Genomic DNA, 14,544 nt, shown 5'->3' with positions numbered 1-14,544 from the left:
AGGACTGAGCAGGCTCCAGTAGTACTTGGATTTGGAGCTAAGACTAAAAATGAAAGGACTGGGTCTAGCCTGCTAAGGCAGGAAAGATCACGAGCAAGCGAAGAGAAGAGTGCAGAGCCCTCAAAGCAGAAAGAACTGGGAGCAGTAAGAGAAATGCTTGTTCGTTAGACATAAGCTGAAAATAAACATGAGATCTCAAATGAATTTTCGCTGGACAAAACCAGGCCCCATAGAACAAGTATGTGGAGTCTGTGTAAGGTCCTGAAGAGGGAGAAACAGATGGGAGGACACTGCAGAGTAACTTCTGGCTACGATAGAGCTCTCAGGAGATAGTCAACCCCGTAACAATGGACAATGGCTTAGAGAAAGGATCTGCTGTTATCTCCATTGTATTGTTGAGCTGAGGGACAGAGATGCAAAATGACTTGTCCAAGCTCAAGTGGGGAATCTGTGTAAGAGCAGGAAGAGAACACGAGTCTCTTGCATCCCACATACTCTCTCTCTGTTGCAACATCACAGAGTGTGTGAGCAATTGTTCTTCCTTTTCGTACAATTCACACTTGAAGGGTAAGTTCCTGCATCCATTAAAGTTAATGGGAATATTCCTGCCAACTTTGTTGGTTGCAACATTTGGCCCAAATTATTTCACAAGCTCTTTCAGAGACTAGTGGATAGTTTGTTGAAGAGAGGCATTAAATGAGCAATTGTGAGTGTAAAGAATAGATTTTATGGAAGGATTATTTCATTTACATGTATAATATTCAGATGTAGACTAGATGAACAGATCCTCGTATCACTGCCAGACACAAGGGCTAGTAAATTTACCCTGTGTAGAGTAAATAGATACACTGGCCTTTGGTAGCTACATCTCAGCACAATAACAGTAAAGGCTGAATATTCAATACTAATTAAAAGATGTTCATTGGAGGCCCAGTTTGTGACACACTTGTGTCTACTTTTGACTGTATTGACATTTTGTGTCACAGGTCTGATGTCAGGGTTGCATTCTTCTGGTTCTTTGAATATATGCTGTTTTCTCCCAGTTATTGCTGCTCATGGTTAAGGGACATTGTATTCAGTACCTTTGCTGAGTTTGCCATGGTTGGGTCTGTATGTTTTCCCATGGACAGGAAATATTAAACTACTTTATACTTTGTGTCTCAGGTCAGAATGAAGGCACAATTTCAGTAGCAGAAGGCGAATTGCTCTATGTAATAGAGGAAGATAAAGGTGATGGGTGGACACGAATCAGGAGGAATGAAAATGAAGAGGGTTATGTCCCAACATCCTATGTCGAAGTCTATTTGGACAAAAATGCCAAAGGTGCCATGACTTATATTTAATAACATTTTTATTGCTTTGCTTGCTTCCACAGGGACATCCCACCCTCAAACAGATAGAGCCTTTTTAAGGACTACATAATGCCACAAAGTGCATTATTTCATACACTTAAATAATGGACTCATATGCCTTTATGTACTATAAAATTTGATTTTGATTGGTCCAAGCTACTGAGTGGGATAAAACTATTACAGCCTTCTCTGGCTGATACAGCCTCCTCTGGATAGAGCTGTTATTGGAAACTGCCAGTATATCAATGTGGGAATTATAAGGCCATTCTTAATAACTATGTGTCTTCTCTAGCTATCCAGGTGATATTTTATAGCTACGCCTCGGCCACAGTCAGAAGTATGCTATTTGTTGCAAACTGACTCTCTGAAATGTTATATATGAATGAGGGTGCTGTTTGTCTTTCAGTGAGGCAGCTTTTCAGAGCCTAATATACTGTCTGTGGGTCATGTACGTTGAGCCAGGGATCATCATGCCATTTGTTAGTATTTATGGGAAGTGGAGGGGTATGGAAAATGTAACTACAACATCTCCTACCATCCTTGATAAATCAATAGAATGGTGGCATTCAACTAGAATTCCCCTCTCCCTAGCTGCAGTTCAGAAAATTCTCCTTGAGGCATATGTTATTAATGAAGCACCACACAATTAGCTGTTTCATCCTCTGCTCATGTACACTCAAGGGAATATTTCAGAGCCTGGATTCATGCCTTTTGTTTTTCTGTTTCTCCTGTCGCTATTTACACCTCATGGCTGAGGGCCATAAGTGAAAAGCATGTGCATGGAATTGTGTGTGTGCTGCTCCCTTCAGATATCTCCCTGCTGATTGATATAGCCCAGTGAGCAAGCAAAAGAGGTTATATCAATGAGGAAGTGGTCTCCTGCTTCAAATGAGGAAGATTTTGAAGTTCACTGTGAAACAGTTCGTAGATTTTTCAGTCATTTAATCCCGCAAGTTGTCGTCCTCTTTCACAGAGTCAAAGGACTGTCACAACCAAGTCTTTTTGTCCCTTTTGAAAGGAAGATGTAACTTTCATGCTGGACTGTAAGCAATACAAATAGAGGAGTTTCCTACACAAAACCATAGTTAAATTAATTCACTCTACTTTGATTCAGTATTAAGCAATGCAGTACCATATCTTTATGAAATGGCAGCCTGCATTATTATGTGATCTTGCCATAATCCAGAGGTTTAAAGTTTGCTGTGGCAAAGAGAGGGTCAGTTGGATCTCTCCCTTTGCCAAGATAGTGTGTACGGAAAACTCAGCATCCGTTATCTTCTCATTACTCTTGCAAAATGATATAAAATTGAATAAGATGTAAGATCTCTTTGGTTTAACCAAGAGATCTTACATGATCTATAAATAAAAAAGGAGTCGTATAAAGAGTGGAAACAAGGTCACATTACAAAGGGTGAATATAAGCAAACAATGCAAGTATGCAGGGGCAAGATTAGAAAGGCGAAGACACAACATGAGCTTAACCTAACTAGAGACATAAAGGGTAACAAGAAGACATTCTACAAATATATGAGAAGCAACAGGAAAACCAAGGATAGGGTAGGCCTATTGCTCAGTGAAGAGGGAGAAACAATAACAGGGCAGTTGGAAATTGCAGAGGTGCTCCACAACTTCTTGTTTTGGTTTTTGTCAAGAAGTTTGATGGTGATGGGATGCCTAACGTAGTGAATACTAGTGGAAATGGGGTAGGTTTAGAAGTTAAAATAAAAAAAGAATGAGTTAAAAATTATTTAGAAAAGTTAGATGTCTTCAAGTCACCAGGGCCTGATGAAATGCATTCTAGAATACTTAACAAGCTGATAGAGGAGGTATCTGAATCTTTAACTATCATCTTTGAAAAGTCATGGAAGTCAGGAGAGATTCCAGAAGACTAGAAAAGGGCAAATATAGTGCCCATCTATAAAAAGGGAAATAAGAACAACCCAGGAAACTACAGACCAGTCATTTAACTTCTGTGCCAGGGAAGATAATGGAGCAAGTAATTAAGGATTTCATCTGCAAACACCTGGAAGATAATAAGGTGATAGTTAACAGCCAGCATGGATTTGTAAAGAACAAATATTAGAATCATAGAATCCTAGGGTTGGAAGAGACCTCAGGATGTCATCGAGTTCAACTCCCTGCCCAAAGTAGGACCAATCCCAACTAAATCATCCCAGCCAGGGCTTTGTCAAGCCAGGACTTAAAAACCTCTAGGGATGGAGATTCTGCCACCTCCCTAGGTAACCCATTCCAGTGCTTCACCACCCTCCTAGTGAAACAGTTTTTTCTAATATCCAATCTAGACCTCTCCCACTGTAACTTAAGACCATTGCTCCTTGTTCTGCCATCTGTCACTACTGAGAACAGCCTCTCTCCATCCTCTTTGGAACCTCCCTTCAGGCAGTTGAAGGCTGCTGTCAAATCCCCCCTCACTCTTCTCTTCTGCAGACTAAATAAGACCAAATCCCTCAGCCTCTCCTCCTGCCGAGAGAGGTTGTGGCATCTCCATCACTGGAGATATTTAAGAGCATCTATCAGAGGTGATCTAGATGATGCTTTGGTCCTGCTGTGAGAGCAGGGGACTGGACTTGATGATCTCTTGAGGTCCCTTCCAGTTCTAGTATTCTATGATTCTATGAATGCAGGTGCTGCCTATTCCATATATAGGGAAAGGAAGAATGCTCAGCATCTTATATCCCATCTTTACCTTTGTACTCCTGGTAGGGAGACTGCCTGCAAAGTAGGGCCTGCCTCAAGCACAGTGATAGTTGCAAGCGTAGACTTAATTTTTGTCCAGAAAATTCGGTACTGTTCAGCAGGGCCAACAGAAAGGTGAGTTACAGTATTTTAAAAACCCACCTCAAAATAACAAATGTTCACCCCTCCCCTCAAATACACTGGCATTCATAGACATCGGCAGAGCAGTTTATGAAGCCAGTTGCACAAGAGCGGAGCAGCAGGTTTGGTGGGATACACATCAGAACATGCCCAGGTGTCTAAGGGCAGGTGAAACACTATTGACTGAAGCCAGCAAAAGCAAGAAAATTGGTAATAAAGGCTGCAACTGTGTTCTTAGCTCACCCAAGTGTATGAGGGTATTGAAGGGAACTCCCGGTCCTCGTACACAGTTGGCACCTAGCAAAGAATCTAGTACACTGGTGGCATTGTGCAAATAGTAATAATAAACCTGTATCCTCTTGCACATCATGTGTGCTGCATAAGAGTTAGACATAGACTTGCACTCATTTTTGTCTTAGCCTTTGGCCATTTGAGTAATTTTTTTTAAGTTTTCTTGATTTTTTTTTTTCTAATTATTTTTGAGTGTTGTCTTTAAGAAAATAGACATGCAGTTTCAGTAAATACAAATGCAAACAACACATCATGTACAGATAAGCAAAAGTACATGCAATAAAAGTACATTTTAAGGCCCATAACCTCAAAGACATCTAAGATCCTAATTTCCAGTTGCTTTAATGGAAGTCAAGAGCCTAAATATATTTGAAGATCCAGGCCTAACTCACTTCCTTGATTTAGTTAAAATCTATAAAAATGGCTATTAAGAGATCAGTCTTAAGTATTTAAAGGAACTTTCAACGGGTTTAAAAACAAAGCAGGTTTTCTGTTGCCACTAGACTTGGGTAATATTTCATTTGGATCTGATACCATATCAGTGGAAGTGTTTACATTTGGCCAATGAAGAATTATTAAAAAGAAAAATGCTACTGACCCATAAACTAAAGTCCTTACAGGTTTTGCAGCATTTTTCTTCTTTTGCTTAAGAACAATTTTCCCTTCCCCTTGTAACATAATGTAAAGAAATGGTACAGAAATAATCCAGTCTCCTTAAGGTGCACACATGCAGCTTCCATTAATGCTGGATACTTACATGTGTGAACAAGGAATTTAATATATTGACTATAAATCCGGATGTTTCAAGGATTCTTTTTAGGGGGTTAGGAATAAAATTCCTCTTTGAAAAGATTATCTTACAACTGCCTGCTGCAGGGTTCTTTGCACCTTCCGCTGAAGTATCTGGTACTGACAGCTGATGAATATTCTGGTCTGATCCAGTCTGGCAGTATTAGAAATTCCTAGTCTGCTTAAGAACAAAACTGTCTTTATGTGAGTAAAGACTGATAATCAAAAGAAGTTACAAAAACATGTCCTCTTAGTATTAGAGTAGCTGCTCCCAAACATGATCTGTTCACTTCCCCTAGAAATATTGCCTGTATGGGTGACAAACAATGAATAGAGCCTGTTTCAGAGGTTTTATTTCTTGAAACAAATGTTGGGGCCACAGTTTGATTAGTATTTCAGTGATCTAGCTAGTGTTGGTTCCATTCTCCCCATTGTATGTAAATAAATCTATGGACAGCTCTAGGATTCTGGCTTCATTGCAGCTTTGCTATTTATTCACAATTGTAACCCCAGTTCTTGATTTGTTTTTTAACCACACTGAAGCACTTTTCTAGGATCTATAATATGATTACTTAACACTTGCCAAAATATTTAGGAGATAGTAATTATGAACCGGATTTTGACATCTCTTTTGATTTAATTCCATTTGTTAAATATTGTCCATAAAAATATTCTCCATAAAAAGAATAACTTTTATATAATATAACTTAATAACAAAAGTTACTTGAATTTTGATTTTATATAGATACACATATTAAAATGGTTTTATTTTCTGTTCTACTGCTTAACCCTATCTTTGTTTTGATAACAAGACGTCTTATTCAGTGGTTAAGTCGATAACTTTTCTTATGTTTCCTGCTGCCTGCCTCTGATTGGACTTTTATAGAAACTTGTGTTCTGTGATAACGTTTGTTACATCTGATCAATGTGATTGTTCCTTTTCTATTCTTATTCATTAAAGAAAACTCATCTACTGGGTGAGAGTTCTCCCCAGAGCTAGCTGTACCATCTCTTCCTCTAATAAACTTATTTTTTCATTCTTGTTGGTTTTTTTAATGATTATTTACATAAACACATTGCCTGTTCTGATGCAAAACAAGTGGTTCAAACCCTCCCTTTGCCTGCTGCTGATTTTAAAAAGCACTTTGTAGCAGTAAGGATGTGATTACATTTTAAGAAAGAGCTCACACTGCAGAGTTGTTAAAAAAAGTTACCTCTTCCTCCTTGTTTATCCTTTTCTTTATGAAAATTGGAGACCATAATTCTGAACCATAATTCAGATTCAAATGTGCTCTCATGTATAGGGAAATTCACCCTTTGTTCTTTCTCCTCAAGGGACAAACCAAACACCCTTGAACATTTGGGGAAAGTTAGTGCTGGCCCAGATCTAGTGTGCTTACAATAATATACCTCATCACATTTTTTAAATAGGAATGTTTGCATCTCTCCTGTTGCTTTCTTGACTTCCCATCAGTATGAAGGGTCTTCATTGTTTATTGCTTGATGAACTCTCAGCTTTCTTTGAATGTGTGTGTTTTAATCACTGCAAAATGCTTTACCCAGGTATAAAAATATCCCACTGGCCTTCAAGCAGGAGTTCAGTGTCACTGGGAATTGTGGTCTGACCAAATCCACCCACTGCTCCCCTGCTGATACAACCTAAACAATGGTATAAACAATACAGAGTCCACATTGGTAGGGATCCATTCTTGAATTTTGCATCCCAGCTGGTCACCAGAAGAGAGCTGTGCTCGAGATAAAGCTCCAGCCTGAGGCTAGGGGATCACCAAGGGCAGAGTTACCTCCATGGTGACTGACTCTGTGAACAAGGGTAGTTTCTGGCCAAAGCTACTCCCTGACTTAGAGCTTCTCTTAACCCTTTTATGATGCAACCTGATAAATGCTCTTTGTGCTATCCTCCCCTTTGAACCTCCCCCAAGCAGTGCCGCTCTTGGGCGAGCCCTTCCTCCTGCCTCTTTCTAACCCGAGTCTCTCTTTTTGTCTCTTATGTTTTAGATTCCTAAAGGTGTTTGTGCTGGTGCAAGAACCTGGGGCGAGCTTGTCACAGAAGGAGAAACAAATGGTCTGTTCACCCCGCAGGCAGTTAAAATTCACCCACATAAACAGACTCCTGGTCTGGTCTGGAGTTAGCACTTGAAAAAGCTGAATCTAAATTCCATCCCAATATTACACAGCCGCTTGCTCTTTTTTATGGCATGTTACTTGTGGCTCAAACTAACTTATTGACATTCCCCATTGTTCTGCCAAATGGGCATTGTCCTTCCATAGAGCATCACCAACAAGCCCCCGCTTCCCACCACCCTCCCCACAACCAGACAGGATGCTGGCTGCATTTTGATGCCAAGGGTAACCAGAGAGTCCCACGCATGTGCCAGTTGGGATTCTGTTCTCCAGTGGCCCTCTGTCCATCTGAATGTATGCACTGGTCCATCAGCATTTCACACGGTGCCTTTAATGCTAATCCTGCAGATATGCTCATCAGACAGCCAGGGAAGGAGATCCATAGAAGTGGAAAGCCAGTTACAATAATAATATGACAGCAGCTGAATTGGACACTGAATTTGATTGTTCAGTTTTACACGCCTGATATTCAATATTACATATTCCATAAGGAGTCCCAAATGTCACTCCACCTTTTTTTAAATGGCTGGTGCTCCCTCGAAGAGCTCAATCCCATTGGCCTTGCTGTATCTGTATGCTTGCTTTCCTGTGCCCTGTCCCACGCAAACACATACCCAGGTATTTGGGTTTGAAGCCACATTTCCCCCATCACCAAGACCTCCATTTGAATCTTGTTTCAGCCTGCATGCTCGCCCTGTTGCCTTGCCTGCGCATACCTTCCTAACAGTCGCATCACTTTGCAGCTCATTGTGCTTAACCTCTTTCCAGTGTTTTAGCTTTTAACCTGCCTTCTCCTTTTGCATGGGCTCCTGCACACTCTCCTCAGAATATTCGAATAGCAGAACTTACATTTAAAAAATAAAATTACCTGCTCTCCACTCCCCTCTGCATCTTGCCACGGACTAGACCTTTGCCTGGGCGTTTCAAACAGGAATTCTTCATTGTGTATCGACCATCATGTTGTCATGTGATCTTATTTAAAGGAGAAACATTTTGATGGTGGTGCTGTACCTCATCCTTGATCTACTGTGGAAGAAATTATGCTGCTTCCAGATATCAGGCTGATGTGGAGCTAAACTCACTCAAGAGGGGTTAGTTGTTTTCTAAGCTCCTACAACTATGAATTTCTGACTCCTCCTCCTTACAGAATCTTCACATTACTAGGCTATTGTGGTAATCATACACCTCCTCAAACCTAGTGTAACAGCAGCCAGTGGAAAATAAGAACAGCTCTCCAAGGCCTCTTCAGAAAATCCGCACCTCTTCAGAAATATTCTGGACTTTTTGTAGAAGGCCTAGAATAGGGGTAGTCAACCCGAAAACGGCAATGCCTGTTCTGTTCTTAAAAGGGCTGCAGCTGGGCCCTTCCCCCCCCCCTTCTTTCTTTTTTTGCTCAACCAAATGCGGTGGCTGTTTTTTTTTTTTTGTGGCTCAACAACTTTTTTCTCTTGGCTCTTTGTGCTACATCCACCACTATTTTGGTTTTTCATCTGTAATGGGTTGGCCACCCCTGGCCTAGAATGAGAGATTTAAAATGAATGGTCTTGTGGCTAATGGCCCTAAAATGAAACCTGTCAGCTTTGGTTTGCAGGCAGGCCATGTCTGTTGCAATGCTGTCCCTTTTCTTGTGAGAAGGGGCAATATTAAAATATAGTATCCAAGAGTCTTTATGTACAGTAACACCTAGCTCTTCCTGTCTCAGGATGAGATGGTTGTCTTTATGGTAGGTTAAATGTTGTGTTCACAACTTTGTCCCTCTTAAAATAATAAAAAAATATATATTTTTAATACCAGAGTCCTTCACTTCTACAGTTGATACTGTAGCTAATGCTTCATCATGCTTAATAAGTATAAGCATCAGCAAGCAAGACGACAATTTTTTTAATCAAGTTAACATAGGTCAGGAGGCTGCATTATCTAAGCAGATGGTATAAACTCAGAAACCTCCGAAGCCCTTCAGTTGCAATGTTGTCACAGCCCGAAGGGTCAGAATCAGCTCAACTGCCATCTATACCACTGCTGCTACTGTGTTCGCTTCGTTCTTTAGATCCATGTCTTTGATACCAGAATAAAATCCACCATGTGCGCAATTTGCTCTTATAATGTCGTAATGCAGAACTGTAACATAAGTGTGTGATCATTCATTTGCATTTCAAGATCAGCATATCTCTCTATCAGGGGATCTAAATTGGTTAAGCAGCCAACAGGCATGCAAATATCTACAAATATTTTTAGCTGCAGTATTTATTCGTGTCTGATGCACTGTTGAATCAGCAGTGAGAATCAGCTGATTTTCACCCTTTTTGTGCCATCTATGTAAAAATGAGAGAGTTTTCTTTTATATATTTAAACTAGGTGGACAGTATATTATTGTCAGCCTCTGTGGAACATTTGAACTATTCCAATGTCAGTGTTGCTCTACCTAGTGCTTTAGAAAAATTAGCTTTGGCCATGCCATCTGATTTTCTTTGAAAGGGATTTATTAGAAGACCGTCTGTGGAGTTTTTATAAACCCGCTGCCCCATTTCAGAAAGCCTGGACCTTAAAACTGATGACAAGGAAACTGCCACCAGTCAGGTACTATAGGTTTGATCTATTTCTTTTGCTATATGTATTCAGAGTAAGAAGTAGGTAAGTGATAGTGTTTAACTTTAAAACAAATAAGACAGATTAAACACAAGACATATGATATTTAGTGTTGATCTAGCTGTGTTGGTCCCAGGATATTAGACTCACCAGATGGGCGAGGCCATACCTGAAAAGCTCCATGTAAGCTTGAAAGCTTGTCTCTCAAGCTGGTCTAATAAAGGTTGTGTTACCTCCCCCTTCCCTCCCCCGTTTCTCTAACCATATGACTGGTTTATGAAAACTTTGCTTGAATTCACTAAGATCACACTGAAGTGTGATTATACACACTCTAACATGGAAACTCACCATTGTCCCAAGCAAAACAATGCTTCTAATGCCCTTTCTTAACATCTGTAAATAACAGAAGAAAAGAAACCTATTTAGTGATACTGAAAGTTGTGTTTAATCATGAATATTTTTCAAAAGTTCTTTTTGGATGGTTGCATATTGATTTTTTTTTTCCTGCTTGAAGTGTCAAAAGACTTAAAAGAAGCCAAATTATATTTTAACATGATGCTGAGCACTTTTTAAATTTGTGTGTGTGTGTGTATGTGTTTGCGCACTGAATTCTAGTTCTTGGTGGCATCTCACGTGTTGTGATTTCATTGCCATTGTAAAAGATTCTGATACTACTCATTCATTTCTGGACACAGAATTGAACCAAATAAAATGCTTCCACTGGAAAGCGAATATTGATCTTGTAACCATGAATGAAAAGTCATCTACATATTTAAATAAACCTTTAATTCCAGACATTCCATTTCATTTAACCCTCTTAATCATAGAGAGAATGCAAGCAAAACTGTCCTGTTGATTCACAAAAAAGGGTCCATACCCACCTGGTCACTCAATGCTGAGAGCTACTGCTATAATTGGCTGGGCTATTATATCTGCAAGGAGACATCTGCCATTACCTCACAGACTGGCAGATGGGAACAACATTGTGTGTTACTTCAAGAGATAGCCAAATATTAATCACAAGCTTGGCTCTCTTTGGAGTGTTTCTGCTTCCTTCACATTCACAGTGAATTGCTTGATGCCTTCTGATTTTTATATTCAACTACAACATGTCTTGGCAAATGAGTAGAAACAAATCTGTTGGAGTGCAATGTTTGTGTATAGTTGCTGTAATCCGGGGGATGGTGAAGGAACACTTATACTTGTTGTATTTGAACTTTTACATCACACTGGGGGTTTTAGGTGTTTTTTGGCACTAATTATGCTGATAATTGGAAGAATATAGCCTCTCCAGGGGCTGGTAACTTTGTCAAACTCCTATTTTTTGGACTGACATTTGTATAATTATTGGTCTTGGACCTTGTCTACACTCACCACTGTGGGGATCGATCTACTGGGAGTCAATTTAGTGGGTCTAGTAAAGACCTGCTAAAACAACTCCTGATCATGCTCCCATTGATTCTGTGACTCCCACCAGAGCAAAAAGAGTAAGGGGAGTAAATGGGAGAGTTTCTCCTATTGATCTGCAGTGGGGATGCCATAGTAAGTCAAATTAAGGTATGTTGACTCCATCTACACTATTCATGTAGCTGGAGTTACGGACCTTAGTTCGACATTGCCCCCTAGAGTAGGCCTGGCCTTAGAATGGGGTTTTGGGAAGTTTGAACAAAAACAGTTCAGTCATTTGAGAAGAGGAAGAATGCAGTTATGCTGGCTGGAAGAGTGTTTGTTTACATACTTTTTTTAAAGGAGCTCTATCACTTCAGTGTCAGACACTGAAATTAGACAGGGACAGATGTTTAAAGATCTGAGGTGTGGCTGCACTGCAATAATCATTTTGAAAATATCAGCTCCTAAAGCAGTTAAGCCTTGCAATGATGAATGCAACAACGCCTGCATACCTTTAAAAATCTGGACTGCAGTTGCTGTGACCTAAATCAGAGGGGTAGCCGTGTTAGTCTATAAGGTGCCACAGGACTTCTTGCTTATGCAGATTCAGACTAACAGATTTATTGGAGCATAAGCTTTCGTGGGCAAAGACCCACTTTGTCAGATGCATGTTCTCTATGACCTAGTGGCCCAGTAAAAAGTCGGTTTGATTTAACTGCTTTGAAGGTTTGAAAAAAAGTACTTTACACATGAACACTAGTTTATATACAACAGACCTAAATTTGTCCCTGCACTGCTGTCCTGGTCTCTGGGGGTGTGTCTAGACTACATGCCTCCTTCGACGGAGGCATGTAGATTAGCCAGATCGGAAGAGGGAAATGAAGCCGCGATTAAAATAATCGCGGCTTCATTTAAATTTAAATGGCTGCCCCGATCTGCCGATCTGCCGATCAGCTGTTTGTCGGCAGATCGGGGGAGTCTGGACGCGATGCCCCGACAAAGAAGCCTTTCTTCATCGACACAGGTAAACCTGGTTTCACGAGGCTTACCTGTGTCGATGAAGAAAGGCTTCTTTGTCGGGGCATCGCGTCCAGACTCCCCCGATCTGCCGACAAACAGCTGATCGGCAGATCGGGGCAGCCATTTAAATTTAAATGAAGCCGCGATTATTTTAATCGCGGCTTCATTTCCCTCTTCCGATCTGGCTAATCTACATGCCTCCGTCGAAGGAGGCATGTAGTCTAGACACACCCTGGATGTGCAACTTTAGGGACATTTCCACTGACTGGAGAACCTCTCGGTACTGAATTTGCACAAGTAGGAAAGGTGAGTGGAGTATGTTTTAACATGCAAGTGCTTGTGGGATAGACACTGGACTGGTGTAAGTGGAAGAAAGCAGGGATTCAAGGCAATCCCATCTCAGACCCCTCGTCTCTTTGCGTGCACTCTTTGTGCTGGCACTCTGCTTCAATCAGTTACATGGTGTAATTTTGGATAATTCTTCCTTTAAAAACAAACTAGGAAATTCTATCAAAAAACCCTTAGGCCTATTATGGTTACAAAGTGGCTCAAAAATGTGGACATTTCTGTGCTATCTGTGACTATCTCTGCCCAACTGTGAGACTACATTGCTGTGCAGACTTCATTTACACAAGCAGAGTCTATTTTTTGCATAAAAGCCCTGCTTTATTCCATGCACAGACTGAATGGTAAATAAAGCTAGGCTCAGAAAGGTACTGCCTTTATTCACTTTAGAATTTGAATGGGATATAATGGACAAAATAGAGGTGAGGTGTAAGTGGCAGGAATCCATCGGGCCCCGCCTCACTGAATTCAGAGGTTGCATGGTGTGCAGTAGAAAAGACAGGGGAGGGGGAAATACAAGAGGATAAAAATACAAAAAAAGATGCTGCACTAACAGCATAGTCATCAGTCACACTGACTGGAAGGGGGCCTGTGATCACATGAAGATGGTATCGTATTGCACACATAAGGGGCAGAGTTAAAGGTGCATAAACACCAACCAGCTCATGATTTACAATCTTCACATTTTAATGTCTTTTGTAGAATTAGCCAGTGAAAACAACATGTTCAAGGCAGGACCACTCCTCCCTCGAACTGCTTTTTGAAGGTGAGCTCAGCTGCTAGTAACTAGACCATGATCTCGCTTCTGGAGTGACGGTTCCCCCTTCTGCAAGTAGTTTCTTTATCACTGCTTCAGAAAAACCACCTTGGATTTAGGAGGTTAACCACTATCACCATACAAAACACAGAGCTGTGTATTCTGTGTCGCTCTATGGGGAGTATAAGAGTAGGAAGGATGAGCTTTTGAAAAGAGGAAAAAAGAAATCTCCCCCAACCAGCTGGCAGCACATAGAACCCTAGCACACTAGGACTGGCAAGGACCCTGAGAGGTCGAGTCCAGTCCCCTGCCCTCACCGAACCATCTAGACCAGGGGTGGCCAAAAGCCTCTCAGCACACTGGATCCAGCCCACCTAAAGCTTTGATCTGGCCCGTGAGGCGGTTCCAAGCCCCGCCCCCCAACACATTGCCTGGGAGCTGGAGCCATGCAGTCCCTTTTAACTGCTTCTATTTACAGGCTCGTGTCTTCCCCGCGCCTTGCCTAGCAGCCCCAGGGAAGGCGTGAGCCCTTTAGCGAGGAGGAGTTGAAAGGGCTCCCAGCGCCTCTAGCACATTGCTAGGGAGCTGGCGATGGGGGAGCCCTTTCAACGGCTTCTATTTAAAGGGCTTGTGCCTGCTGGGTGGTTGCATTGCCTGATAGGCACCGGGGAGGCGCAAACCCTTTAAACAGGAGCAACAGAAAGGGCTCGCAGCTCTTGGTCCCACTGGCCAGTTGCCTGGGAGGCGTGAGCCCTTGCACTTGCTTCTGTTCAAAAAGGGCTTTTGCTGGCCGGGTGGCAGCGGAGAAGCAGCCAGCCATGTTATGTGAATTCTAGGCCTCCACCCCAGGCAACTCAAGGAGCAGGCTAGCTCCCAGCACCTGCCCATCTGCTCCAGGTCCCTTCCATTGGCCAGAAGTCGGGGGGGAGGGGGAGGAAAGGACCCCAGGCCAAGCAAAGCTCCCAGTAGGGCAGCTCTCAACCCCACCCCTTCTACTCCAGGCACCACCCCTTCCAAGTCCACCTGCCGCCACTT

The 14,544-nt window shown here is 41.7% G+C and overlaps 1 protein-coding gene across 21 annotated transcripts in view; it reads left to right on the top strand.

The window, feature by feature from the left end:
- Nucleotides 1-10,791, top strand: part of FNBP1 (formin binding protein 1) — a 170,939-nt gene extending 160,148 nt beyond the window's left edge. For 10 of the 21 annotated variants that reach the window (XM_075905380.1, XM_075905364.1, XM_075905368.1 and 7 more), the window contains one exon: nucleotides 1,165-6,557. In XM_075905380.1, the coding sequence (XP_075761495.1) occupies nucleotides 1,165-1,343 (179 nt within the window). In that variant the 3' untranslated portion in view covers nucleotides 1,344-6,557. Of the gene's footprint in view, nucleotides 1-1,164; nucleotides 6,558-7,286 lie in introns of those variants that run through there. The other 11 variants (XM_075905375.1, XM_075905385.1, XM_075905378.1 and 8 more) reach the window with 2 other exon arrangements.
- Nucleotides 10,792-14,544: the final 3,753 nt, after the last annotated feature.

Source organism: Pelodiscus sinensis, chromosome 22 (assembly GCF_049634645.1).
Source record: "Pelodiscus sinensis isolate JC-2024 chromosome 22, ASM4963464v1, whole genome shotgun sequence".
In the NCBI taxonomy this organism is placed as follows: Eukaryota; Metazoa; Chordata; order Testudines; family Trionychidae; genus Pelodiscus; species Pelodiscus sinensis.
This window is presented reverse-complemented; position numbering and strand designations above follow the sequence as displayed.